This window comes from Gallinula chloropus, assembly GCF_964237585.1.
Source record: "Gallinula chloropus genome assembly, chromosome: 9".
Lineage (NCBI taxonomy): Eukaryota > Metazoa > Chordata > Aves > Gruiformes > Rallidae > Gallinula > Gallinula chloropus.
The window spans coordinates 18240761-18264189 of record NC_140094.1 but is presented as its reverse complement, the minus strand read 5'-3'; the positions used below and the strand labels follow the sequence as shown (position 1 = coordinate 18264189).

General features: G+C 62.5%; 2 protein-coding genes across 3 annotated transcripts in view; both read right to left on the bottom strand.

Moving 5' to 3' along the window:
- Positions 1 to 2735: 2735 nt before the first annotated feature.
- On the bottom strand, positions 2736 to 9805 carry CTSH (cathepsin H). Its single transcript, XM_084268021.1, has 12 exons — positions 9689 to 9805; positions 9209 to 9240; positions 9010 to 9115; positions 8838 to 8908; positions 8340 to 8444; positions 7974 to 8060; positions 7198 to 7253; positions 6116 to 6197; positions 5970 to 6038; positions 5470 to 5576; positions 3669 to 3794; positions 2736 to 3063 (listed from the first exon to the last, which is right to left on the bottom strand). The coding sequence occupies exons 1-12, from the start codon at positions 9762 to 9764 to the stop codon at positions 2988 to 2990; spliced, it is 993 nt and encodes a 330-aa protein (XP_084124147.1). The 5' UTR covers positions 9765 to 9805; the 3' UTR covers positions 2736 to 2987.
- A 750-nt stretch (positions 9806 to 10555) lies between these two features.
- Positions 10556 to 23429, bottom strand: part of RASGRF1 (Ras protein specific guanine nucleotide releasing factor 1) — a gene marked incomplete at its 5' end in the record, with an annotated part of 31150 nt that continues 18276 nt past the window's right edge. The window contains 15 exons of one of the 2 annotated variants that reach the window (XM_084268192.1): positions 10556 to 11009; positions 12963 to 13031; positions 13178 to 13295; positions 14021 to 14100; positions 14796 to 14993; positions 15236 to 15320; positions 15584 to 15687; positions 17318 to 17378; positions 17710 to 17822; positions 18412 to 18518; positions 18844 to 19014; positions 19474 to 19599; positions 20614 to 20984; positions 22129 to 22398; positions 23114 to 23196. In XM_084268192.1, the coding sequence (XP_084124318.1) occupies positions 10917 to 11009; positions 12963 to 13031; positions 13178 to 13295; positions 14021 to 14100; positions 14796 to 14993; positions 15236 to 15320; positions 15584 to 15687; positions 17318 to 17378; positions 17710 to 17822; positions 18412 to 18518; positions 18844 to 19014; positions 19474 to 19599; positions 20614 to 20984; positions 22129 to 22398; positions 23114 to 23196 (2049 nt within the window). In that variant the 3' untranslated portion in view covers positions 10556 to 10916. The remainder of the gene's footprint in view (positions 11010 to 12962; positions 13032 to 13177; positions 13296 to 14020; positions 14101 to 14795; positions 14994 to 15235; positions 15321 to 15583; positions 15688 to 17317; positions 17379 to 17709; positions 17823 to 18411; positions 18519 to 18843; positions 19015 to 19473; positions 19600 to 20613; positions 20985 to 22128; positions 22399 to 23113; positions 23197 to 23429) is intronic. The other variant, XM_084268193.1, reaches the window with a different exon arrangement.

Genomic DNA, 23429 nt, shown 5'->3' with positions numbered 1-23429 from the left:
CTCCTCTTCAGGGGAGGGTGGAATGACGTCCAGGTAATCATCCTCTTCCAGCTCAGCGCCTGCGAGCGACTCGACGTCATCCGCAGCCAGCTCCGGGGGGACGGATCCCCCATCGCTGCCGGGCTGCTGGCTCCCACCACTTCTGGCAGCAGCAGCTGAAAGGGAAGTGCAGCAACGCTGTAAACTCATCCTGGGACAAAGGGAAAATGCAGCAGAACAGAGAGGAAGATGGCCAGCCAGATCTCGAAACACCTGTTTATACAGATTCTGACTTTTAAAGGCCAAAAGAATTAAAATGATTGCAGCTTCCTTTTCCCCCCATTAAAAACCAACAGACAAAAACCCAGCAAAGCTTCCCTGAAGTGCAAAAGTTACACAGCTCACCCACAGCTACCTTACCCTGTAAGAACAAATGTAACAAGATTTGTTTTCCAACAAGGGACCTTGCAGAAAGCTACTGTTACATTGAATATCAACTGCCACGGTCCCTATACTGGAATTAGAAGATGAAGTTACCTCACAAGGCAAACCCTACTGAGACAGGTATGTATCACTATGATATTAAAACTCCTGTCACAGAAGGAGGGGAAAGGAACAACGTTTCCTCAAGAGGACAATCAGCACTCACAAATCCCTTCACCATGATGGGGTCACCACAGAGCACTGCTCGTGCCTTCAGGAGGGCTCTTCTTCCCACAACACCCCTGTTGGTGACTGCACTCCCTTTCCAGGATACCATCTGGGAAGCTTTGTGCCTCCAGCCCCAGGGCAGCACTTGCCATTTGTGGTCCTATGCTTCCACAAGCAATGGCTACCCAAATGAGATCCATGGACCCACAGCCACCCATCAGGTATCACAGAATCACAGGGGTTGGAAGGGACCTCGAGAGATCATCAGGTCCAGCCCCCCTGCCAAAGCAGCTCCCCAGCTCATATTGCACAGGTCGGCATCCAGATAGGGCTGGAATATCTCCAGAGAAGGAGACTCCACACCCCCTGGGCAGCCTGTCCCAGGGCTCCCTCACTGGGTAAAAGTTCTTCCTATACTCTAGCTTGCAGCCATTGCCCCTTGTCCTGTCCTCACAGAGCACTGAAAAGAGGGTGGCCATTTCCCCCTGCATCCCATACTTAAGATATTTATAAACATTAATAAGGTCCCCCCTTAGTCTTCTTTTCTCCAGGCTGAACAGCCCCAGCTCACTCAGCCTTTCCACACAGGGGGGATGCTCCAGGTACCAGCACATGGCCCCTTCTGATCTCAGCCAGCAAACACCCACCCATTTGCTTCTAGCTCACCAGTAAATAAAACCAGCAGTTACCTGGGCAATCCTCTCCCGTGCTGCCAGCCGGCAAACTCTCCCAACCACCCTCATCCTCCGGAGCCACATCCTCGAGGCAGATCACAGATTGCTGTGACAACGGTCGGCTCTCAGCCTCCGGAGATGCTTCCCTGCGTGCTGCAACGCTGAGGCCCTGAGACCCCATCCTGGAAGAGGCAGGTGGGAGAGCATCCCGGCAGGGCTGAGGCCGGGAGACAGCCCGCTGCACCTCAGGGGACGGTGCCACCGCCCTGCGGTACTTCTCTGAGCCACACAGGTCGAAGTCGTCGATGTCATCATCCCACTCGCCGCCAGACGTGAGGCCCGGGCAGGCCGCGGGAGCTCCAGCTCCCGCGGCCTGCCCGGGCCTCACGTCTGGCGGCGCCTCAGTCGCTCTCTTGGCCACGGAGACCCCCTGGTAGCTGCCCGGCCATCCTCGGGGACCGGCTGCTGCAGGGAAGAAGCCCCGGGCGCAGGTCTCCTTGCTCTCCGGGGCGGCCAGCGAGGTGTTGACATCCTTGTCCCGCAGCGCGGCCAGAGGCGCCTTCCTGAAGGTGAAGCCCCTGGAAAGAGACAGGGCCCCCCCCACACTCCTCGTTAAGCCGCCTCCCGTTAGCCAGGCGCTGGCTGCTTTCCGCTCGCTGGGCCTCTCATACTCACGCCGTGCGGGGCCGGGCTGGGGCCGGGCTGCTGCGGGCGCCGCGGGCCGAGTGGAGCCGCAGCTGCTCACGGAGGTTGTTCAGAGGCACGGCCGCCATGCTGGGGCAGCCCGGCCGGCGCTCCCCGCGCCTTTCGCGTTCGGCGCCAAGCGGGCGGCCGCCGCCACCATTGGACGGGCGCGCTGGGGGTGGAAGTGACGGTAAAACCCTTCCCGTTCCGATGTGAGCCCACGCCCCCCGACCCCGCGGGAGGGGGCGGGCCTGTGAGGCGGGAGCGGGGCCTGTGAGGCGGGGGCGGGGGCCTGTGAGGCGGGGGCGGGGGCCTGTGAGGCGGGGGCGGGGGCCTGTGAGGCGGGGGCGGGGGCCTGTGAGGCGGGGGCGGGGGCCTGTGAGGCGGGGGCGGGGCCTGTGAGGCGGGAGCGGGGCCTGTGAGGCGGAGGCGGGGCCTGTGAGGCGGAGGCGGGGCCTGCGAGGCGGAGGCGGGGCCTGCGAGGCGGAGGCGGGGCCTGCGAGGCGGGAGTGGGGCCTGTCCCGCCGCCCCAGCGCCCCGCCCTGCACCGCTCCGGGAAGCGAAGGGCCTGAGGCCGCATCGCCCGCCCTGCCGGTACCGCGCCCCGCGGCCTCCCGCTCAACGCCGGGAGGAGGGCGGTTTTCCTCCCCAGGCCCCCCACACCCGCCTCCCGGCCCTGCTCCCGCCCACCGTTCGCTCAGCCGCCGCCCCGGCCGCTCCGCTGCGTTAAACACCCGTGACACCGACTCAGAGCATCCCTTTAATGAGCACCGCGGCGCCCGGCTCTGCCCCTCGGGGTTACAGCGCAGGGGAAGGGGCTGAGCAGGGCCGGTGAGCAGCCCGAGGCCGGCTCCCAGCCGCTTTGGCTGGGGAGCGGAGGTGGCGGGGGGCTCGCTGCTGCAGGACGCCCTGTGCGGGCCGGGAACCGGCGAGCGGACGTCTCGTCTCGTTCAGGATCCAGGAGCTGAGGTCGGGGCTCTCCCCGCCCGCGCTCTCCTCTCACACCTGCGGCACCGGGTACGATGCGCAAGCAGCGAGGCCGCACATGTTCTTGCCCCGCTCAATGAGGAAGTACCTGGCAGGAGACAGGAGTGCGTGTGAGTGGCCCCTGCTCCGGCAGACACAGCACCACAGGCCCTGGCATCAGGCGACAGCGCCCCTACCAAGTTCCTTTCACACATCAGCCAAGGAGGAACCCCTGCTACAGCGCTTAGAGCCACAGCCAGCCGGGCAGACCTACACCCATCCCCTTTCAATCACAAACGCGTGCCTGACTCCCCAAAAAACGTCATCAGCAGCTGGAAATACCTGCCGAGCAAGAGAGAAAACTCGCTCCCAGCACAAGCTGCTCTCCCCTCCAGCCATGTAACCTCATGAGGGGCACGGGGTGCTCAGTGAGTGGCTCTGCACCTGCTGGCCAAGCCCCCGCTGACAACAGCAGGTGCAGGGATGGAGGGGTCTGCTGAAACCACAGTGCACAAAGCCACGTCTCCTCCCCTGCCAAGGCTGGGGCGATGGCCCCTGCCACCCCACAGCACATAAGGAGCTGCCACACCACAGCTCGAGAGCGTAAGGGCAATCAGGGGCTGGCGAGGGCAGGCAGAAGCCCACACACACGACTGTCCTTTTACTGGGACCAGGGAGACCGTGGTGGGCGCAGCAGCACGGGGAGCTCCTTACCCATCCATGCCCCACTGCGGGCCCCAGGAGTTCTTCACAATCCAGTAAGGAGTCCCGTTCTCCTCCCCGTACCCCACCGCGAGCACAGCGTGGTTCACCTTGTCGGGGGTGTGCTCACAGCGCGGGCTGCAGAGGAAAGGGAAGAGGAGCACAGACTGGTTACGTGAGAAAACGGCCTAATTAGCTGTGGATTAGCCAGCATTCCTGATGGCACTCCAGCTGCAAAAGAAACTACTGGGTACTCATAACTTCCAACTGCGGAGAGCAGGGAGGGAAGCCAAGAAAATGAGATCTGCTTCTGTTTTCTCTGATTTCTGAGATTTTTACGGGCTGTATCCAGAGCCTGGGCAACAGGCCACACAGACCTCTGAGCTGTTCAGAACCAACATCTCTGTTGTCACACAAGAACGAGCTACAGTGAATCACTGAGTGCAGGGATTTTTCCAATGAAAGCCAGGAGCTCTCTGTGCATCCCAGGAATGGCCCGTTCTGCCCGCAGCTCAGGGGCTTTCCACACCCTGCACAGGGAGCAGCGAGTTCCTCAGTCTAAATACACATCTCCTTGTATTCCCTGGGAACTCCCAGGTTTTACACTGTGCTGGATGAAAGCTGCTGCTTGTGACAACAGGAGGCACAAGCTCCCATCTCCAGTGTTTGCACCCCGCAGACAAGGCCAGGAATGCCAAGGACAGATTTCGTTTTCTTATGTCTGTAACAGCTGGTTGGGGCAGCACGGGCTAAAACCACTGGAGGGTCAGTTACCCCACACACTCCCACCTCAAACTCACCCAAGACTGCCAGTTGACAGCAACCCAGTGCTTCCACCTGGGCTTCTGCTGCAGAGCAGCCTGCCTGCCCTCCCACCCACCCGCTGCCGTTCCTGCCAGTAGCCTTGAGATGGCTCTGTGGCGCCAGCAAAGCCACTCGGTCGCGGTGCTTCCACTCTCTCCTGTCCAGTTCCCGCTCAGACTCGGAGTTTCGTTTTCCCTGCAGTTCATCACCCCTCAAGCATTTCGGCAGCGCTCTCCAGACGTGCCCTCTCCCCGTTCCTTGCCCAATACCCCGCTGCAGCCAGCTCCCACAGCCCTTCCTATACACACTGGTCTCTCAGGGCTCTTGGCCTTGGCTGCAGAGCTGACACAACGCTCAAGACCTGCTGCTGCTGCAGGTGAAGCTCCTCCAGACCTTCACTTCATGTCTCAAGCTGAGTTTCCATCTCTGCCACTTCTCTGGTCCAGCTGGGGAGGTGGGTGCACAACCCACAGGGTCAGCGCGTGGGAGCTGTAATGCAGGGCCCCTGCCCCCCCATAACAAACCCGGGGAGGCAGCGGCTGGGGTGCAGGGCAGCTCACCACCCTCTCCTACATCTCCCACTGCAAGAGCTGCCCGAGCCCCACAGGAACCTCCCTTGGTTCAGGGTTACCCCAGGCAACCGTGCTACGTTCGGCTGCGACACTGGGGCCCTGCTGCTGCGCAGAGCTCAGCCATGGACAGGAGCCTTCCCCAGCTCCACAGCAGGGCTCACAGAGCTTCTCCTCAAATCCAGCCTGCTCTTCAGCCCAGACTGGCTCCAAGCAGCAGCTGGCTGCAAGCACACTGCTCCCAGCTGTGCCCCTTCCCCTCACTGTGCTCCCAACCCTCCAGGAAATCAGTGCATCCAGGCTCACTTTGCTTGTGTTTCCTACATTCTGTTGAACAGAAAAGGTGAGGATGCCACCCAGTGTCCCGTGCCACAAAGGGGGCGAAGTGAGGATGCGAGTGATTCCAGCCCCCCTCAGCACCCAGGCCCAGCAGTACTCACTTGGAATAGATGCCTTTTCTGTAGTGCATGAAGTTAGCTGTCACCTCGAACGCAAAGCTCACCGGGTTGTGCATCCCCACAGCTTCCACCATGCCGTCCTCGTCGTACTGCAAGAGGAGGGTCCCCGTGTCACCCACCTCCTGTCTGCGCTGGAACCAGCCAGGATCCCCAGAGCAGCAGTCAGGGTGCAGTGGGGATGCCCAAGCCCAGCTTTCTGCTTGCAGACAAGGAAATGAGGACCAAGACTTCCTCACAGCCCGGAGTGGGCAGAGACCCAGTGCCTGTACTGTGCTGTGCTTCCTTGGTGCCGCCCCGAGAGACGGGGAGTCAGCAGCACGCAGGAGAGCAGGGGAGTGCACACCAGTGATGGCTCCTCTCCCAAGAACAGGCAGGTTCCAGCTTGCGCTGCAGAGCCTGGCACGCCTCAGGGCATCCAAGTGCCTTCCAGACCAGGCTTGGCACAGCCCTGAAGTTGGGCAGCGTGTCCCTTGGGGCCTTACCTGTGTGATATTGATGACATCCTTGACAAACGCGATGGCCTTTTCCGGCTGGAACTTGCAGGTGCCGTTCTGTGCACACAGAAAGGAAGCGGTGTGAGATCCTGCTCTGCCGCTGCGGGGAAGCCTCCGCGCTGCGCTGGCCATACCTCAGCCCGGTACGGGTACGTGTCCTCCCCCATGAGCCCCTTGTTATACAGGATGTATTCAAAGGCTTGGCTCGGCAGGCCCCTGCAAGACACCACAGCCAGAGTGCAGATGGATTAGGATGGTGATGCCACAGCTTCTGTGCAGCATCAACCTTCCACAAAGTCCTGCAGAGCGTCCCCGCAAAGTGAGGGGAAAGGGAAGGACGGTCTGTCCCCCAGACCCTCTCAAGGCAGGAAATCCTGCCTGTTCCTGCAGCATCTCCCTGTCTGGGATGCCTGGCCTCACCCACCACGCTCTTCAGGTGCCTAATGCTCACTGGGGAACCCCGACACAGGAGGACACCCCGAAGGCACAAGGCCACCTCACCCTTGCAGCTCAGCCCTGCCACCTCGCAGACTGGAACATGTTCCTCCATGACCTGTGCTCAGCTGCACGGCACAGTGAGGGGAGGACAAGGCACCCCCATCTTCAGCACACAGCTCCTTCCTTCCCCGGCCACCTCCAGGCAGCACACCTCACAGAGGGAGGAAGAGGGGAGCGTGCTCCAGGTGTGCTCACAAGGAGAGGACAAGGAGGAGCCATGAGAACTGAACAGCACCAGGAGTGGGTTCACTCAGCTCTCCGAAGGTTCCTCGGAGGCTGTAAGGTTTCAGAAAACTTTCTGCCTTCTCTCACAGTGCCAGTAGGAATTTACCCAAGGGGAAGCAGAGGTTTCTGTGGGTTCCTTAAAGTGTCACAAGATGCGTGTGACCCATGAGCACAGCAACAGATAAAACTCCCTTGGCTTTCCCTGAGCACGCTGAGCGGAGCTGCCCTGCCCCAGACTGCGGCAACAGGAGATGCTGCACAAAGTAAACAGGAACACCACGAGGAACACCAGAGGTCTGGAAAGGCCAGGGGTTCACAGAAGCACTCCAACCTCCAGGAAGGGCAGAATCAGAGTAACCAAACCCAGCCAGATCTGTGCCCTGATGCACCTTGGCCCCAGGGCAGCAAAAACCATTCCAAGGTCTGGAAGGATCCCGACACTGGACCTTTGATACTCACTCGTACTTCTGTTCCTGGTGACTTTGTCACTTACCCACTGCAGCCATGGTTGTTAAAAGCCTGGGCGCAATCAACCAACTGCTGTTCCGCCTACGGAGAAGTGTTTTGAGTCAGCACAGGCTTAGCACCTGCGTTCAGAACCACCCAGCACCCAGCCCCCCCGGCAGGCAACCCACAGCGGGAAGCAACCAGCCCAACAGCTCCACGGCCCAAGGAGCAGGAGGAGGGGAACATGGAGCCAGCAGCCCGGGACACTCGGGCTGCAAGAGGTATTCCTCTTCACGCCTGCCGGGCCCACGTCCCACCCACTGGGATCTTTCAAAGGTCAAGTTTGTTTTTAACACGTAGACCCAGCCCTCAGCAACTCTGGTCAGTCATGTGAGCCACTTACTGTCTTTCTGGTTCTTTGAGAACACAAATCCTCTGAGAGTTTAAAAATAAACAGTCTGGCAACGCGCTGTTCTGCGGTGAGGAGCTGCTGCCAGCTGGCAGCACCAGGGCCAGCTCTAGCTAACCACACCAGCTCCCAGCTGCAGAGGCCTGCCAGCCTCAGGCCTCCCGCTCTCCTCCTGCTCCAGTGAGGGGCAGAGGGATGCTCAGGGGCGGTTGGTAACCGGTAGGGAGCTCCCAGCCACACTGGGCTCACAGGGAGTGGTGAGGGAGCTGCAGGTCTAGGGGTGCTTGCCACAGCCACACGCAGTGGTGCGCAGCTGGACTCCACGCAGGAGCAGGCAGGCCCCGCTGGCAGCTCCACCGGCTGACTGGTGGCAGGACCTGCCCTCCATGCACAGGGAAAGAAAAATCTCTTACCAGGGAGAGGAGCTTTCCCGTCGCAATAGCAATAGCAGACTCCAGACAGCCCGTGGTGGAAAAGGTCCAGCAGCTCCCGCAGGGACCCTGTGTTAGGAATAGGGGGGAACTGCTTTTAACATGCTGCGGGGACACTGGTCTCCCAAAAACGCCAGGTCCAGACACACCAGGAGCACAGCACTTCCCCCCACTGCTGGCTGTGCCCCTGCCACAGCCTGCCCTGACCCCAGCCCCCCCTGCCCCACGGAGGGGCTCCTAGGGCAGCTTGCTTCCCCACAGACACGCGACCCCAGCACTCCTCTTCCCTGCCCGCAGCAATCAGCCCCAATCCCAGCCCACACATCATCCATGCCATGCTCTGCTCACCTGGTTCTTCACAGGTGTCACGTAATTTCCCTTCTTCCTCCAGTCAATGGAGTCAGGATACGGCCCAGAGCTGCGCAGGAAGTTCCCCTTCGTGGCTGAGCAGTTCTACAAGTGATGTGGGAGGCTGTGGCAAGCTGCCGTGCCAGTGGTCATGCCAGGGGACTGTGGCCCACAACTGGCCGCTCTCCCTGGGGCAGACAGAGTGGGGACTTCCACGCTGCTTGTGCAGGAGCTCCTGGCTCCCTGACAGCCAGGATCAGACCTTGGGGGTACCCTTAAGAATACAGCTCCACATGCCAGGCTCTAGAGGCGGCTGAGGCAGGGCACGGCACAGGGAGGGGGGTCAGAGCTACCCAGGCTCCATCGGAACAGGATGCTGCGCTTCACAGCGCGGATTTCAGGCATGTGATGGGGTACAGACCCATGTGTGGGGCACAGAGCCCCCACGGCGGAACCGCCAGCCCCTCCACCCAGCCCCAGCCCCTTCCTGTGACTCACCTGCGGCTCTCTCCACAGGAAAAGCTTCTTAAATTCCGTGAAGGTCAGGTCTGAGAACTGGTTCAGGCTCACTGGGAACAGGAGGAGGGAAGGGGAGGGGTCGGCTGGGCTCGGCTCGCTGGGGTCCAGCCCCACGCCAGAACCCGGGGGCCGGGAGGGAGGTGGCTCCTACTCTGGAAGCTGTGGTTGCCGGCGTTGTGCTCCTCGATCCGCCTCTTGTTGCCGAGGAAGACGCGCAGCCGGCGGGGATACTCGTCCGGGCCGTAGCGCCGGTTGTGCTGCGGGGGCAGCGCCCGTCAGCCGCGGCCACGGGCTGCCCGCCCGAGCCCCGGCCCGGCGCTTCCCTTCCCGCCGCGGCCCCGGAGCGTTACCTGCAGCATCCAGGCCTTGAATTGCAGCTCCTCTGCGGGAGGGAGGGAGGGAAGAAGGGAGAGAGCGCCCAGGCGTCAGCGGCTTCCCCGGCGCGGAGCGGCTTGTCCGGGCCTACCCGCGGGCCTCGGCATTGAGAGCGACCGGGGCACCGGGCCGGGGGCGAACCAAGCCGGGCCGGGGCGGGCAGACCCGAACGGAACCGGGGCGGGCTGAACCGGGCCGAGCCGAGCCGAACGGAGCCGGGCCGGCAGAGCCGGACTGATAAAGCCGAGCCAGGCCAGGCCGGGCCGGGCCGGGCCGGGCCGGGGGGGGGCTGAACGGAGTGGAGCCGGGCTGATAGGGCTGGGCCCGGCAGAGCCGAGCCGGGCCGGGGCCGAACCGAGCCGAGCCCCAGCGAGCCAGGCCAGGCCGGGCTGAGCCACACCAAGCCGGGCCGGGCCGAACCAAGCCTCCCCCTTCCCCTCCCGCACCTCCTTTACCTTCGGCGGAGGGTACCCATGAAGCAGCAGCGGGCACCAAAACCCCGGCAACAACCAGCAACACCACCCAGCCCATGACCGAGCCGGGCTGAACCGAGCCAAGCGGGGCCAAGCCTCCGCCGGAGAAGCGGGAAGGAGCGGGGCGGGGTAAGGTCTTGGGGGCCGCCCCGGGGAGGGGACCCCCCTCCCTTACCCCGCCCCGCTCCTCCCCGCCGGCAAAAACCTCGCGAGTCGCGATTCACCCTGAGATAGAATAGATTTATTAGCAAGAGGTAATCAGGAAACATATATTTTTACAAAAAAAAAAAAAAGAAAGAAAAAAGAAAAGGGAAAAACAAAGAAAAAAAAAGAAGAGGAACTATTATCTTTTTTCCCAAACAAGCTGTTAAATTGAAAGAGTTTGAGGGGCTCGAAAGAGGAATTCTCATACCACGAGGTATTGCTTACAGCAAAAAAGTGTTCGGCTGTCGGAGTGGAGCATGCCTGCCGCCGCCAAAGTTCCACTTGTGTTTTATATACTGTACAATGTAAAAAATACATGGTAATATTCACAGAATAAGCACTACATTACTATATTCCTGCTAGGAGGCGGTTAGACAGGATTACAGTATATGTAATAATAATAAAAACACTCGGGGTCATCGGTTTCTAACTCTACGTCATGGTACTCAGAGTGGTCACAAGGTATTACGGATCTACGGCATATCAACAGAAGCTGGTCGTGAGCCGGAGGCAGCGAGGAGAGGCAAAGGGACCTTTCCATCTTCCCCACAGAGAGGGAGCGGGGATGGGGGGGGGGGATGTCCACGCCGGGGAGGGCACGGTAACCCTCAAATGTGTTCTTCTTCCCCCGCCGTACCGTCGGTAATCGTCCGAGCAAGAGATGCTCCGCGCTGCCCCGGGAAGGGGCAAGGGGGAAGGAGAGGGGTGTGGGGAGCGCAGGAAGGGGGTTGTTCGCCTGCCTGACCGCCAGCCCCCTGGAGAAGGACAAATGACAAAAATAACATCATCGAAAAGAAACCGGGGCTCCGGCGAGGTGTCGGTGCGTGAAACCTTAAACGATGCGGGGAAACCCTACGCGAGGTCTAACTGCGGCCTGGGAGCGAGGGGGGCGGTGGGCTCGGAGAAGCACAGACGTGGAAGTCACTCCAGGGCGTCCAACGGGACCAGATATATACATATGGTATATAGCGCGTGTGCACGGGCGGCCGCCGGCCGCTGCTCCGGCTCAGGAAGGCAGCTTGGGCTCTATTCGCAGAGAAGCTTCGTACAGGGTTTCTTCGTCCATCACAAACGACTGGTCCAGCAGGTACTGCGTCACCTGGGGAATCAGAGGACCACAGAATCACAGACTGGGCTGGGCTGGAAGGGACCCCAAGGATCACAGAGCTCCAACCCCCTGCCACAGGCAGGGCCACCAACCTCCAGGCCTGGAGCTACACAAGGTTGCCCAGGGCTCCATCCAACCTGGCCTTGAACACCCCCAGGGATGGGGCATCCACCCCCTCTCTGGGCAGCCTGTTCCAGCCCCTCACCACTCTCTCTGGAAAGATCTTCCCCCTAATAACTCATCTAACCCTTCCCTCCTTCAGCTTCACTCCATCCCCCGTGTCCTGCCAGTCTCTGCCCTTTAACAAGCTGATTCCCCTCCTGTTCCTCTGCTCCCTTCAGGGACTGGAAGGCTGCAATGAGGTCCCCCACAGCCTTCTCTTCTCCAGGCTGAACCAGCCCTGCTCCCTCAGCCTTTCTCTGTAGGGGAGCTGCTCCAGCCCTCTGAGCATCTTCGTGGGAAGCAAGAGCCCAGCCAGGACCAGGCAGCCCTGCTGCGCCCCACCATCCCAGCCAAACTGGGGAGCCCAGCGCCGAGCAGCGTGGCACACACGGGAGAAACACCCACAGCTCCTGACAACTGACACAGGCGTCGCATGTGCTTGTTGCACCCCATGTTACAAAGCCCTGCCTGGTCCCTAGCTGCCCTTCTGCTTTTCTGGCTCAGTTCTCCTCTCTGACACGGTTTCATCAGCCACAGAGCCCTCTCCGGCGAGAACACCACCCCCTGATGGTGAGGGCAGGGCCGAAGGACACTCTCCTGTGGCAGATTCACTCGCAGTTCCTGGCAGCCTTTTTCCCCAGTTGCTTTTGGGCCTCATGAGCCCCGTGGGGTGCACGGGCAGCTCTGGCAGATGCCTGCACGGCAGCGGCACAGCTCGGCAGGGTTTGCCATGCAGAGAGAGCGGAAGCCCCTGCGGTGAGCAGCCCAGTTCCTGGGTGGTTCCGCAGAGCTGCGGCAGAGGAAGCACGAGGGTGGCTGAGACCTTTCACCTCATGACACGTGTGGTTCAGCCACCCAGCTCCACGCTCCACAGCCAGCCTGCCCCTCCCCAGCTCGGGATGGGGGTACTGCTATTTCTCATGGTCTCCAAACTTGGCTGTGCTGCTGGGAGCGACTGGTGAGGTGCAGGCTCCACTCCCGGTGCAGAGGCACCAGCCACATTCCCGCTGACATGGGCAGGCAGCGATGGGCACGAGGTTTGGCAGATCCTGGAGCCACCCACCGCAGAAGGATTCCTGCTGGGATGGGCACAGCTTCTCATCCCGACAGGCAACACACAAGCTGCAGCCGAGTTCATGTGCTGGAGCGGCTGTGCCACAGGATGGGACCCCCTTGGCAAGGCCCAGGCTCGTCCTCATGCCGTGCAGGTCTCTGCCTTGGCTGACATGTGTCTGCCCATGGCTCGGGATAGAGAAGAGCCCTGTGCCTGGGCTGCCTGCTCTCCTGAGCCCTTCCTCCCCTGCCCCACTGCCCGACCACAGGCACGCTCCAGCCCCAACTCAGCAAGGCCATGCCTGGCTCTGTGCCCCATGCCCGCAGCTGGCACCGGAGCGAGCGGCAGTCCTGGCTGCTGGGGAGAACCAGCAGCAAAGCCAGGGCCGGGCAGCAGCAGCACCGGCATGTCCTGGCTGTGGCTCAGCCAGCGACAGCTGCATCCTGCTTGGCCAGCCGTGCAGCGTTGGCATTCCATGGGTTGTGTGGCCGGAGAGGCACCAGAGCAGGAAGGTCACCGGCCGTCTCCATGCCTGTCCCCCTCCGGAGCATCTCTCCTGACACAATTCCCCCTCCCAGCACTGGTTCTGCTGGCATTTCAGCACTGTGTTCCTTACAGAACCATTCTGCCTGCCCAAGGAGCTGCTAGAAGTTGGGGGCTGCTGGGATGCTGCCACTGGAGAGGGAGAGGAGGAGAGGGAGCGCGTGGCTCCCGGCACACGACCATACCTTGGGCTGGTGCTCGATCTTGTAGGAGGTTTGCTGGAACTGGCGGATCTCTCTGATGATGTGTGAAATCTGTCCAGAGATAAACCACGGCAGCCGGTCACAGCATGGCCACCACCCAGCACCGTGGCACCAGGAGCCACGGACCCGGCCATGCTGAGCCGCATGGCTCCGAGCCGGCCCCCACACACCGGCTGCGGTGGGGCTGGGAGACTCACCATCCTCATCTTGGAGAAGTTCACCAGGCCATCCTCAGTGTAATTCGGGGTGCCCTCCTCGATGAACGCCAGGTCGGTCAGGTACATGCCCAGGTAGGGGACACACGGCGGGTCACAACTTGGGGGGCAAAGCAGGAACAAGTAAGGGTGAGAAGTGCCAGGCTCTGGGGTGGGGAGCAGGGCCAGGCCCCACAGCTCACAGGTGAGGAAGGATTGCCCCCAGTATGCAGGGACCCCCCAGGGCTGTCGCTCCCCAGGAAGGCTGCTGGCTCCCTGGGCCGCATCCTGCAGCCGCTGTGCCCACAGGCTGGGCAGGCCAAGCAGGAGCTCTGGCCGTGCCCCACGCAGAGCTGGGGGTTGCGGGAGGTGATGCACAAGCCCACAGGGATGCACGAGCTCAGGGGCAGCTCAGCACCCTGCTCCCCAGCACCCGCAGCTCCTCAATCTGTGGGACCAAGCAAGGAGGATGTGGGGAACCCTTGTGCTGGCAACGGAGCCAATGCCATCCCCATAGGGTGTGGGGCTTGCTGCCAGGGACAGGGAAGGCTCCGGGGCTCTGGCCATGATTTCCCTGCTATGCAGCTCCCCCCCTTGCTCACATCTCTCCATGCCACAGCCCAAAGCCACAGCTCCCAACCTGGGGGTTCTGCAAGGCCCCTGCCCAGTGCAGCACCAACACAGCACCAGCACAGCTCAGAGATGCTGACACGAGTGACACAACATGAGGGGTCACAGTGGGACTGAGCTGCCCTACCAGCATGGGGTGCGGGTTGGATGGCAGCCCCCCACCACGGCAGCCCCCCACCATGGCAGCCCCCCGCTGCAGGATCACGGTGCACTCACTTTTTCAGTGCCTCCCTCAGGTTCTTGAACCGGCCCTCGGATGACACCAGCTTTTGCAGCTTATCAATCAGAGCCTTCGTCTGAAAGAAACACAAAGCACTGCCTGGAGAAGGTTCTGGAGACCCCCCCCAGCCCTGCCATCCAGGGGTTGAAGCCTGCAGAGCCATCACTCCCATCCCAGCCCACCCTGTCCGCAGCAGCTGCCAGGACACGTCATCCAGCTGCTGCTACTGATGCCGCCCCAGCCGTGACACACAGCTGCTGGTGACCCCTGAACGTACCAAACCCAGGCTATGCACCCCTCTCCTCCTCACCTCCCCCTCTGCCTGGTTAATTCACCCCCCACAGAATTTGTGAGGCAGAGGGGCCCCCGCAGCGGCTCAGCCTCAGCTGGCCCCCAGCTCCACACCGGGCAGGCACTGGCCATTACTGGGCCAGTGACAAGAACCCACCTTCCTCACCCTGACTTGGGCTGAGATGACCAGAAAAGCAGGTTAAAGAGGTGTCTGTGTGTCTGATGTGTGTGTGTGTGCTGCTCAGAGACTTTGGGGAGTCTCCTCCTCTGGAGACATCCAAACCCTGTGATCCTGGATGAGTTCCTGTGGGACTGAATCTGGGTGACCCTACTCTGGCAGGGGTGGGACTGGATGAGCTTTGAGGGTCCCTTCGAACCCCTTTACGCTCTGTGATGCTGTGATTCCAGCTGGTTTTCCCATGCACACGCCCTGCATCACCCCAGCCGGCCCAGCCAGCAGAGGCTCAGCCCTGCCCCTACCTGCTTGGAGACCTTGAGCCAGGTCTTCTTCAGGCGGAAGATGGCACTGCGGTTGAGGGAGGAGGTGATCTCCAGCACGGCGTTGTAGTTGTGCAGGCACCGGCAGATGTCCGCCACCGCCACCCACTTCTCGATGGCGCTCACCCGCGCGTTGATCTCCTCGTTCCGCAGGATCTCCGACGCGATCAAGTTACTGACCTGCGGGAGACACGGCCCCGTGTCGGGATGCGGGGCGCCAGCTGCACCCCCGGCCTCCCAGCGCCATCTCCCTCCCCATCACCTGGGGATGCTGCTCCCACAGCGGGTCCCCAGGGCACAGAGGCGACCCTGGAGCACTGCGTGGGCAGATGATGCTCGTACATCCCAGGCTGTGGCTGGGGACGGCCCCTGCACTGCCCGGCCCCCTCCCCTTCCCTGTCCCCCACGGTGGCTGCACTCACGTCATTGAAGTGTTTGGTGTTCTTCATGATGTACGGGGTCCTTTCGTTCTTTTCAAGCTTCATCCAACCTTGCCCAAAGAACTCTCTGCAAACCACAAGGTCCAGGTCAGCGCCGACTTCCCAGTTTCCAGGACATCCCCCCACCCACCCACCCTTGGCCCTGCGCTGCCAGAGAGCCAGAGCACCAATGGGCAATGAATGTGAGGGCTGCAGGAATCTCTTCCAGAGCCGGGCACCCCAGGGACACCGGCAAAGAAGCTTTGTGCCACGGGTTCCACCTGTGCCAGGCTGGCACTGTGGGGTTGGGGCAAGTGGAAGGCCCCCTCCTCACCCACTGGGATCACTCACTCGTATGGGATCTTCTTGAAGACCAGGTGATCCAGCAGCGTGAGCTGCTCCGCTATCTCCAGGGCCGAGTGGTTCTCGAAAGGCTCCGCCTTGACCCCCTCAGCCTGAGTGACAAAGGCAGTGAGGGGAACACCGGTGAGCGTGGGGAGAGCTCCCACTGCCCACCCACAGAAGAGCAAAGCTGAAGCCAGGACCCCAGCCCAACAGCTTTATCGCACTGGAGCCAGCGGTGCCACGCTGGTCCGACAGCCCCAAGGCTCCGTGCCGCATCCTGCAGCCCCAGCACCACACGTCGGCATCACACAGCCCTGTAAACCCAGCAGTGTCACTACGGCCTCATCCACACGGACACGAAGGGAACTGGCCTCCCTTTGCTGGGTGTTAGCTACGGACAGATCCCCACACACTGAGTTCCGCAGCCTTCCAGGGGATGGGGATCCTGGTGGGACCGGTGCTGCCGCCTGTGCCTGGCTACCCCCACCCTGGTACCCCAAGCTCAGAGCCGCTGGCCCCAGACCCACACAGGCGTCAGCACAAACAGCCTGAATTCAGGGTGCTCCCAGCAGCATGCGGTCCAAACAGCATCCCTCCTCCTGGGAACGGGCAGCAGCATCTTCCCTGCTGGGGTCCCGGGATATGGGCGGTATGAGGTCCCAGCGCAGGGAGGGGGCTGTGGGGGCGTCACAGTGGGACAGGGCAGCACTGGGGATGGCTCTGGGGAGCTGCCAGGGCTGAGATGCCAAGCGCAGACTGTGTGCATGGGTGGGCACAGGGTGGGTGTGGGCGCTCCATGCTGCCCCGTCCCAGTCCAGCCAGTTGCTCACACAGCCGCTGGACCCTCCCCACAGCCCTCCCAGCACAGAACCCCCTCGGGCCAGCACCAGCCAAGAACCCCTTGCGAAATCAGGGGTGGGAAAGGGGTTGTGAAAGTGGCTGCAGGAAGCAAACACCCGCTGGGCTTCCTCTGCGGGGCTGGGGTGAGGCTGTGGGGAGGGGGCACATGGGGTGCAGGCTGGGGGCGCACACCCTGACAGAGCATGGGGCGCTGCTGATGGCAGACACTGGGGGGCTGGTGGCACCGAAGACCCCCGAGCTCCCCTGAGGACTCGCCAGCTGAGCACAGGGCACAACACACACCCCCACCCTGGTCCCACAGCCCCCCCTTCCCCGTGTGCACCCCCAGCCCCAGGGCTGCCTCGTGTCCCAGTGTGCCCCTGTCCACAGGTCGCCAGGCTCGGATCAGGGGGCAGACCAAAACCCTCTGGTTTTGTTTGTCTTGGCTGGAGGAAGTTTCAAGCACCGGTGGTTGCAACCAACAGCTAAAAACCCCCAAAGGGCCCCAATTGCCCTGAAGCCTCGGCTGCTCCCAAGCCCTGGGATAGGGACAGAGCCTGGGACAGAGCCAGGGGCAGATCCAGGGACAGAACCTGGGGACAGAGCCTGGGACAGATCTGCTGCCGTTTCAGGTGCTCCAGCTGAACTCAAGTGCCCTCCTGGGTTTTCCCAGGAAAACTTGTGGGGTTTTTAAATGCAGGAAGGCAGCAAACACACTGCAGCCACACCGACAGCTGTGCCCACAGCTGCCCCTGGCCCCAGACCACCGCCATAGGCCCCACAGCCAGCTCGGAGCGCTGCCCTCCCCGAGCCAGGAGAGCCGGAGCGCGAGGGTCTCGAGCTGTTCCTCCACGCTCACAGTGAGCTGGCCAGTGGAGCGAGGAAGGGAAAGGGATTTACCATCTGCACAACCTCCTCCAGCGTTATCTGATTGTCTCCAGGATCCTCCTGCGTCAAGGTCCTGCAGCACAGAGACAGCGTTACTGTGGCTGGGACCTGCGGTGCCACGGTGGCACCTCAGGACGCTTCTTGGCCCTGTTTCCTTGACCAGTGCCATGGCTGGTCCCACGTGTGGGGCAAGGGAGGGTCACACCTCACCCCCAGTCCCAGCTCAGGTCCTGACTTCGCAAGGAGTTGGACGCACCCAGCACTGCCCACCCTCCTCCTCAGCCCCTCTGAGCTCCTCCCAGGGGGCCTGTGCCCGCATTCATCCCGCGGGGAAGCAGGATGCAGCCCCTGAGGGCCCAGCACAGCGTGCAGAGCAGCACCATACCCCACCCTGATTATTTCACCTGATGATGTTGGCAGCAGCTTTCCGCTCCTGGGTGAGGAGCTCGGGGTCGTGGATAACCTCCTCCAGGAAGCCAATCACCCGGAACTTCAGCTCCTCATTGGTTTCGAAGTCCTGCCAAGGCCAGGACAGGCACGAGGGTAATGCTCTGTCATGGGGAGCTCCGCTCCTCCCACCCCCCCCCAACCCCCTGCCAAAGCCTGGCTGAGACGGGTGGCCCCGTGGTGCCTGCATGGCAGCTGCCTCTCCCCTTGGCAGCCCCACGGTGCCCAGAGTAGCCCCTTGGTGCTTGGCAAGTGGGAACTGGCCAGGGAGGCACCGGGCTCGCTCTGTGCCACCGTGTTGGCATCACCAGCCGGGAGAGGTGCGGGGGCTTCCCGGTGCCAACCAGCACAGCACGGCTCCCAGTGCCCCCAGATCCAGCAGGAAAGGGACAGGGAGGAAAGGCCTGAACCCCCCCAAATCTACCCCAGCTCCTCCTCCAAGCCCCGCTGCGGACCCCACTCCGTGTCCCTGCTGCACACCCAGCTCCCCTGCCTCAGTCTCCATCCCCTCCCACATCCCCTCGTTTGCTCCCTTAAAACACCGGTGCCAAATTGTCTTTCCAGCCCCAGCCTGACCAAGCTGGGCAGATTCACCCCAGCAGGGACAGAGGGAGGGTCCCTGCAGCACTGAGCCCCCCCCCCAGCCACCCACCACCCACCTGTGAGTGTTTGGAGACCCAATGCCGCAGTACGTTGAGGACACGGTTGGTGGCCGCTCTCCGGATCACAAACTCCTTGTCTCCGTTCCGCTGGTCCGTGGGGAAGCCTGAAACTGCCCCTGAGCCCTGAGCACCCCCCTGCTCCGGCAGGAACACCCCCATCTGCCCAAGCTCCCCTCAGCCACCCTGTGCCACCAAGGCTCCGGTGTGCTCAGCCATGGGTGCCGAGAGCTCGGCTCCCTGCAGCCTGCATGGTCCTTGGGCAGCCCCCACACCCAGGGACCCCAGCCCGGAGCAGGTGGGTGCTGGGTTGTGGGTGCTCTGGGCACCCCTAGCGAGGGTCCCCTCACAGCCAAGAGGCACCCAGGCAGGTACAGTGGAAAGGGGCACCCCAAAAGCTCATCCATCCCCTCTCCCTTGGCAGCCCGGTACCTGCGCTGGCCAGGGACATCCTGCGGTACTTCTCCTTGGTGGGGGTCCCCTCGTTGGCTCCCGCCGTGGCGATGGCGAAGGCAGAGGCGGCGGACAGGGCGCTGCGGGTGCTGTCGAGCTCCCGGCACGACGTCATCACCACCCCGTTGTTGTAGGAAAACAGGGAGAAATCTGGGGCGGGGGGAGAGCAAAGCCAACACTGTGCTGATCACTGCCCAAACCACGGGCCCCCCACAGTGCGTGTGGGCACCCCCTGGGACAAGGGGGGATGGGAACGGGGTCACGGCGGTGTCGGTGGGGCAGCCCCATCCCGCTGGGTGGACTGGTGACATCAGCACACGCCACGGCGTTGCACAACACAAGGGTTGTGGTAACATCAGGGCCACTCCAGGCCCACGTCTTGGGCAGTGTAACCATCCCCCAACACCCCCCCCATCCCTCCAAAAAGGGGTGAGAAGAGCTGCCAGGGCGGCTCTGCCATGGGGCAGAGGGCTCTGCCTCTCCTGTGCGGGGAGGGGAAGGGTGAAGTGTGGCTCTTCCCATGCCCACACCAGCTCCACACGGGCAGGGCCAGGGCAGCAGGGACACCCCGGTGAGCCCCACGCAGCACCGGGCTCATTCGCCTGGTACCTGAGGAGTTTTTGCACTTGATGGACTTGGGGGTGGTGGGAGATTTTGTCGGGGATGTTTCAGCTTCTGCTTCATCACTCTGGTTGGGATCTGTGTCCGACTCCTCCCGGACAGACACCTCAGAGCCTGGGGGAAGAGGGGCCCCGGTTACACCCCGTTTCAGCGCTTCCCGTGTTCCCTGAAGTCTGAATCATCTTGGCTGGACGCAGTGGCTGGGTACAGGGGAAGTGCGGAGCCCCGCGATGACGTCGGTGGAGTTGGGGTACAGCAGGGGTGGTTTTGGGTGGGTTTCTGCTTTGTTACCACAATTCACTCGGGTTTCAGGTGCCCGTGGCCTCTGGCAGCTGTCTGTGCCCTACATGGCACGTGCTTTGCCAGTCGGAGGATGGGCAAGGGGCAGCTCATGCACCCCATGGCAACAATGGGCTGGGATCAGGACACCCCTTCCAGGGCACAGGGAAACTGCCCAGCAAAGGGCTGTGGGATGAGCTGGGGGGGGCTGTGCCCCTGCCTCTGGCTACCCGACGCACCAGCCAGGCACCCCGGCACCGACAGTGCTTCTGTGGCAGGGAGAACGCTGGGGTGCAGACAGGGGGGTGCAGCCTCCTCCCATTTTGGGTAGGGACAAGGAAGCTGCCAGTGCTGCCAAGCTCATGTGGGACGGCGGGGCTCCAGCCCCACAGCCAGCAGGTCCCAGCTTAGTGAGCGCCGAAGTAAAGAGGGTCCTGAGGGTCCCCAGTACCAAAGCACTCCCGTGGGGCTGCACCCAAAGCCGTGCCGGGCACGTCAGCACAGGGGGATGCAGAGGACAAGGACTGTGGCTCCCACGGTGTTTTGCTCTTCCCCCATCAGCCCCTTGCTTGAGGCCACACCGCATCACCAGGACCACCACCACCAGTGGGACTCACCAGCACATGGGGGCTGCTGCGTGCCCACTCAGGGGGCTGGGGGCTTCCCACACCCACCCTCGGCAGCAAACAGCTGGGCCACCTGCCCCTGCCCAGGGCTGGGCTGCTGCAAAGCGCTGGCGTGGTGCGTGCCCAACCCCTGCGCTCATCCCTGTGCCCCACACAGCCCCCACCCACACCAGCCCCCTGCCCAGGCCAGACCCCCACCCACCCATAAACCCCCAGGACTGACCTGTCTTGCTCGGCAGCGGCTCCTCCTGCTTTTCTGCGGCCGCTTCTCCCTCGTCAGGGATTTTGTTGGGGTAGTTGCTGGACACGTAGAGCTTGTTGATGTCCAGGGTGGTCTTGCTGAAGGGGGCCATGGAGGAGTACATGGAGGCATAGCCATTGGAGGAGCAGCTCAGGGCGGCCAAGTCCAGCGCCTTCCCTCCCGTGATGATGGGGATGTTGAGGGAGAGCTTCCTGCGCCGGCTGGGCGATGAGGACTTGGTGATGGAGAGGGGGGGCGGTGAGGAGAACTTGCGGTTGGCTCGGGGGGACTTGGGGGGCTCTCCGTACAGCAGCTTGTTGTTCTGGCTGTTGGCAAAGAGGAGCTCCAGGGACCTTGGGGAAGGGGGACAGGGAGAGGCTGAGCTCGCTCCTTGATCTGCCTGAGACTGTGCAGAGACCCCCGCCGGCAGCTCCAGCTGGGTCTGGGGGGGTCATGATGTGTGGTCTCTGAGCCCTGGGCATGGCACAGCTGGAAGCAGGGACACCGGCGTGAGCAGAGCTTCCCCAGTTTGGGGGTGCCACGGTTTGTGGGACCAGGACAGGCGAGGCACCAGGACAGGCAGGTCAAGGAGCAGAGCAGGGGATGGCGGGGCAATGCCGCAGCCCCCCCATACCCCCTCAGAGGGCAGCAGGGGATGGTAGGGCAATGCCACAGGCCCCCCCATACCCCCTCAGAGGGCAGCAGGGGAAGGTAGGGCAATGCCACAGCCCCCCTAAACCCCCTCAGAGGGCAGCAGGGGATGGTAGGGCAATGCCACAGCCCGCCTAAACCCCCTCAGAGGGCAGCAGGGGAAGGTAGGGCAATGCCACAGCCCGCGTAAACCCCCTCAGAGGGCATCAGGGGAAGGTAGGGCAATGTCACAGCCCGCGTAAACCCCCTCAGAGGGCAGCAGGGGAAGGTAGGGCAATGCCACAGCCCGCCTAAACCTCCTCAGAGGGCAGCAGGGGATGGTAGGGCAATGCCACAGCCTGCCTAAACCCCCTCAGAGGGCAGCAGGGGATGGTAGGGCAATGCCACAGCCCGCCTAAACCCCCTCAGAGGGCAGCAGGGGAAGGTAGGGCAATGCCACAGCCCGCCTAAACCCCCTCAGAGGGCAGCAGGGGATGGTAGGGCAATGCCACAGCCTGCCTAAACCCCCTCAGAGGGCAGCAGGGGATGGTAGGGCAATGCCACAGCCTGCCTAAACCCCCTCAGAGGGCAGCAGGGGAAGGTAGGGCAATGCCACAGCCCGCCTAAACCCCCTCAGAGGGCAGCAGGGGAAGGTAGGGCAATGCCACAGCCCGCCTAAACCCCCTCAGAGGGCAGCAGGGGAAGGTAGGGCAATGCCACAGCCCACCTAAACCCCCTCAGAGGGCAGCAGGGGATGGTAAGGCAATGCCACAGCCCGCCTAAACCCCCTCAGAGGGCAGCAGGGGATGGCAGGGTGATACTGCAGCCCCCCCCAACCACCCTGAGAGGGCAGGACACCAGCCTCACCGTGCAGGGATGGCGCTGATCGGCTTCTTGTAGATGGTGATGAGCTTGTCGAGGACGACCAGGGCGGTGGTGAAGACGCGATAGGAGTGCAGGAAGGTGTTCAGAAAGTCGATGCTCAGGAAGCGCAGGTCCGTCAGCCTCTCCAGCAGCCGCTCCACGCTGGCGTAGCGGATCTGCAGGACCTTGCAGGAATTCATCGTTTTACTGAACCTAATGTCAACATCATCACAATAGAGGCTGGCGTCAGACCTGCGGAGAAACGAGACATCCCTGGCTCCAGCCTGGAACGACACCAAGAGCGGCTCCGCGCCCACAGCTGCTTCACCCCCACCCTGAGGCGCGCAGGGGCCACACAGAGCGGTGTGGGAACTCAGCATCGATGGGGCTGCAGTGGGACGGGGTGTCCCAAGTCAAAACACCTGGGAAAAGCTGGGAAATCTGGATGCTCTGGGTGGGAGCATCACTGGGCTCGGTGGGACCATCAGCCGGCACCCCTGGGCCTGGGCAAAGTGGGGCAACGAGGGTCCCAGAGGGAGACTCATGAGCCTTCCCCATGAGTGGCAGTGGCCTGCAGCTGGGGGTGGGTGATGCAGCCAGGGGTGGGTGATGCAGCCAGGGGTGGGCAATGGAGCCAGTGGGGTGGGTGATGCAGCCGGGGGGTGGGGATGGGCGATGCAGCTGGGAGATGCGGTACCACCACTCATGCTGCCCATCCCCGGCTGTGCCTGGCATCAGTCGTGCCAGACACGTCTCCCCTTGTGCTGGGGCAGCCCTTGGACCCACCCTGCACCCCACACCCCTCTCCTCTGGGGGTGTCACATTTCCCCTCCCCTTTACCACTACTATTTTTCCTCCTGTTTGACTAATTAGTGCTGCTAATCACTGGGACCAGCACAGCCAAGTGCCTGAGCTCATGGGAAAGCTGCTGGGCACCTGGGGCTCCCAGCAGTGTCCAGCTGCTGTGGGGGGTACTGGGGGGACTCACTTGATCATCTGGGGGACGGTGACCTTGGAGTTCTCCTCGAAGGCATTCATCATGAGCCCATTGCAGCGGATGTTGTCCACACACTGGAAGAGATGTGGGTGGGAGGTGGGGGAAGGTGGTGGGGGCATCCCCCTGCCCACCCAGCTCGGAACAGGAGCCTCAGGACCCCGCACCTACATCCCTGTTCCCAGGGGAGCATCACCCAGGGCTGCTCCCTGCTCGCCCACCCCAGCGCTGGCCTGTTGCTGGCACACACAGGGGCACTGCCAGAGATACCTGAACCCCCTCCCATCCACTGCCATATTAACCCACCCCG

Coding starts and splice junctions, on each gene's coding strand:
- CTSH (XM_084268021.1), bottom strand. CDS start 9,764: ATGGGCTGGGTGGTGTTGCTGGTTGTTGCCGGGGTTTTGGTGCCCGCT. Junction 9,116..9,208: donor TCAAGGCCTGGATGCTGCAG/GTAACGCTCCGG, acceptor CTGCCCCCGCAG/CACAACCGGCGCTACGGCCC. Junction 6,039..6,115: donor CGTACCCGTACCGGGCTGAG/GTATGGCCAGCG, acceptor CTGTGTGCACAG/AACGGCACCTGCAAGTTCCA.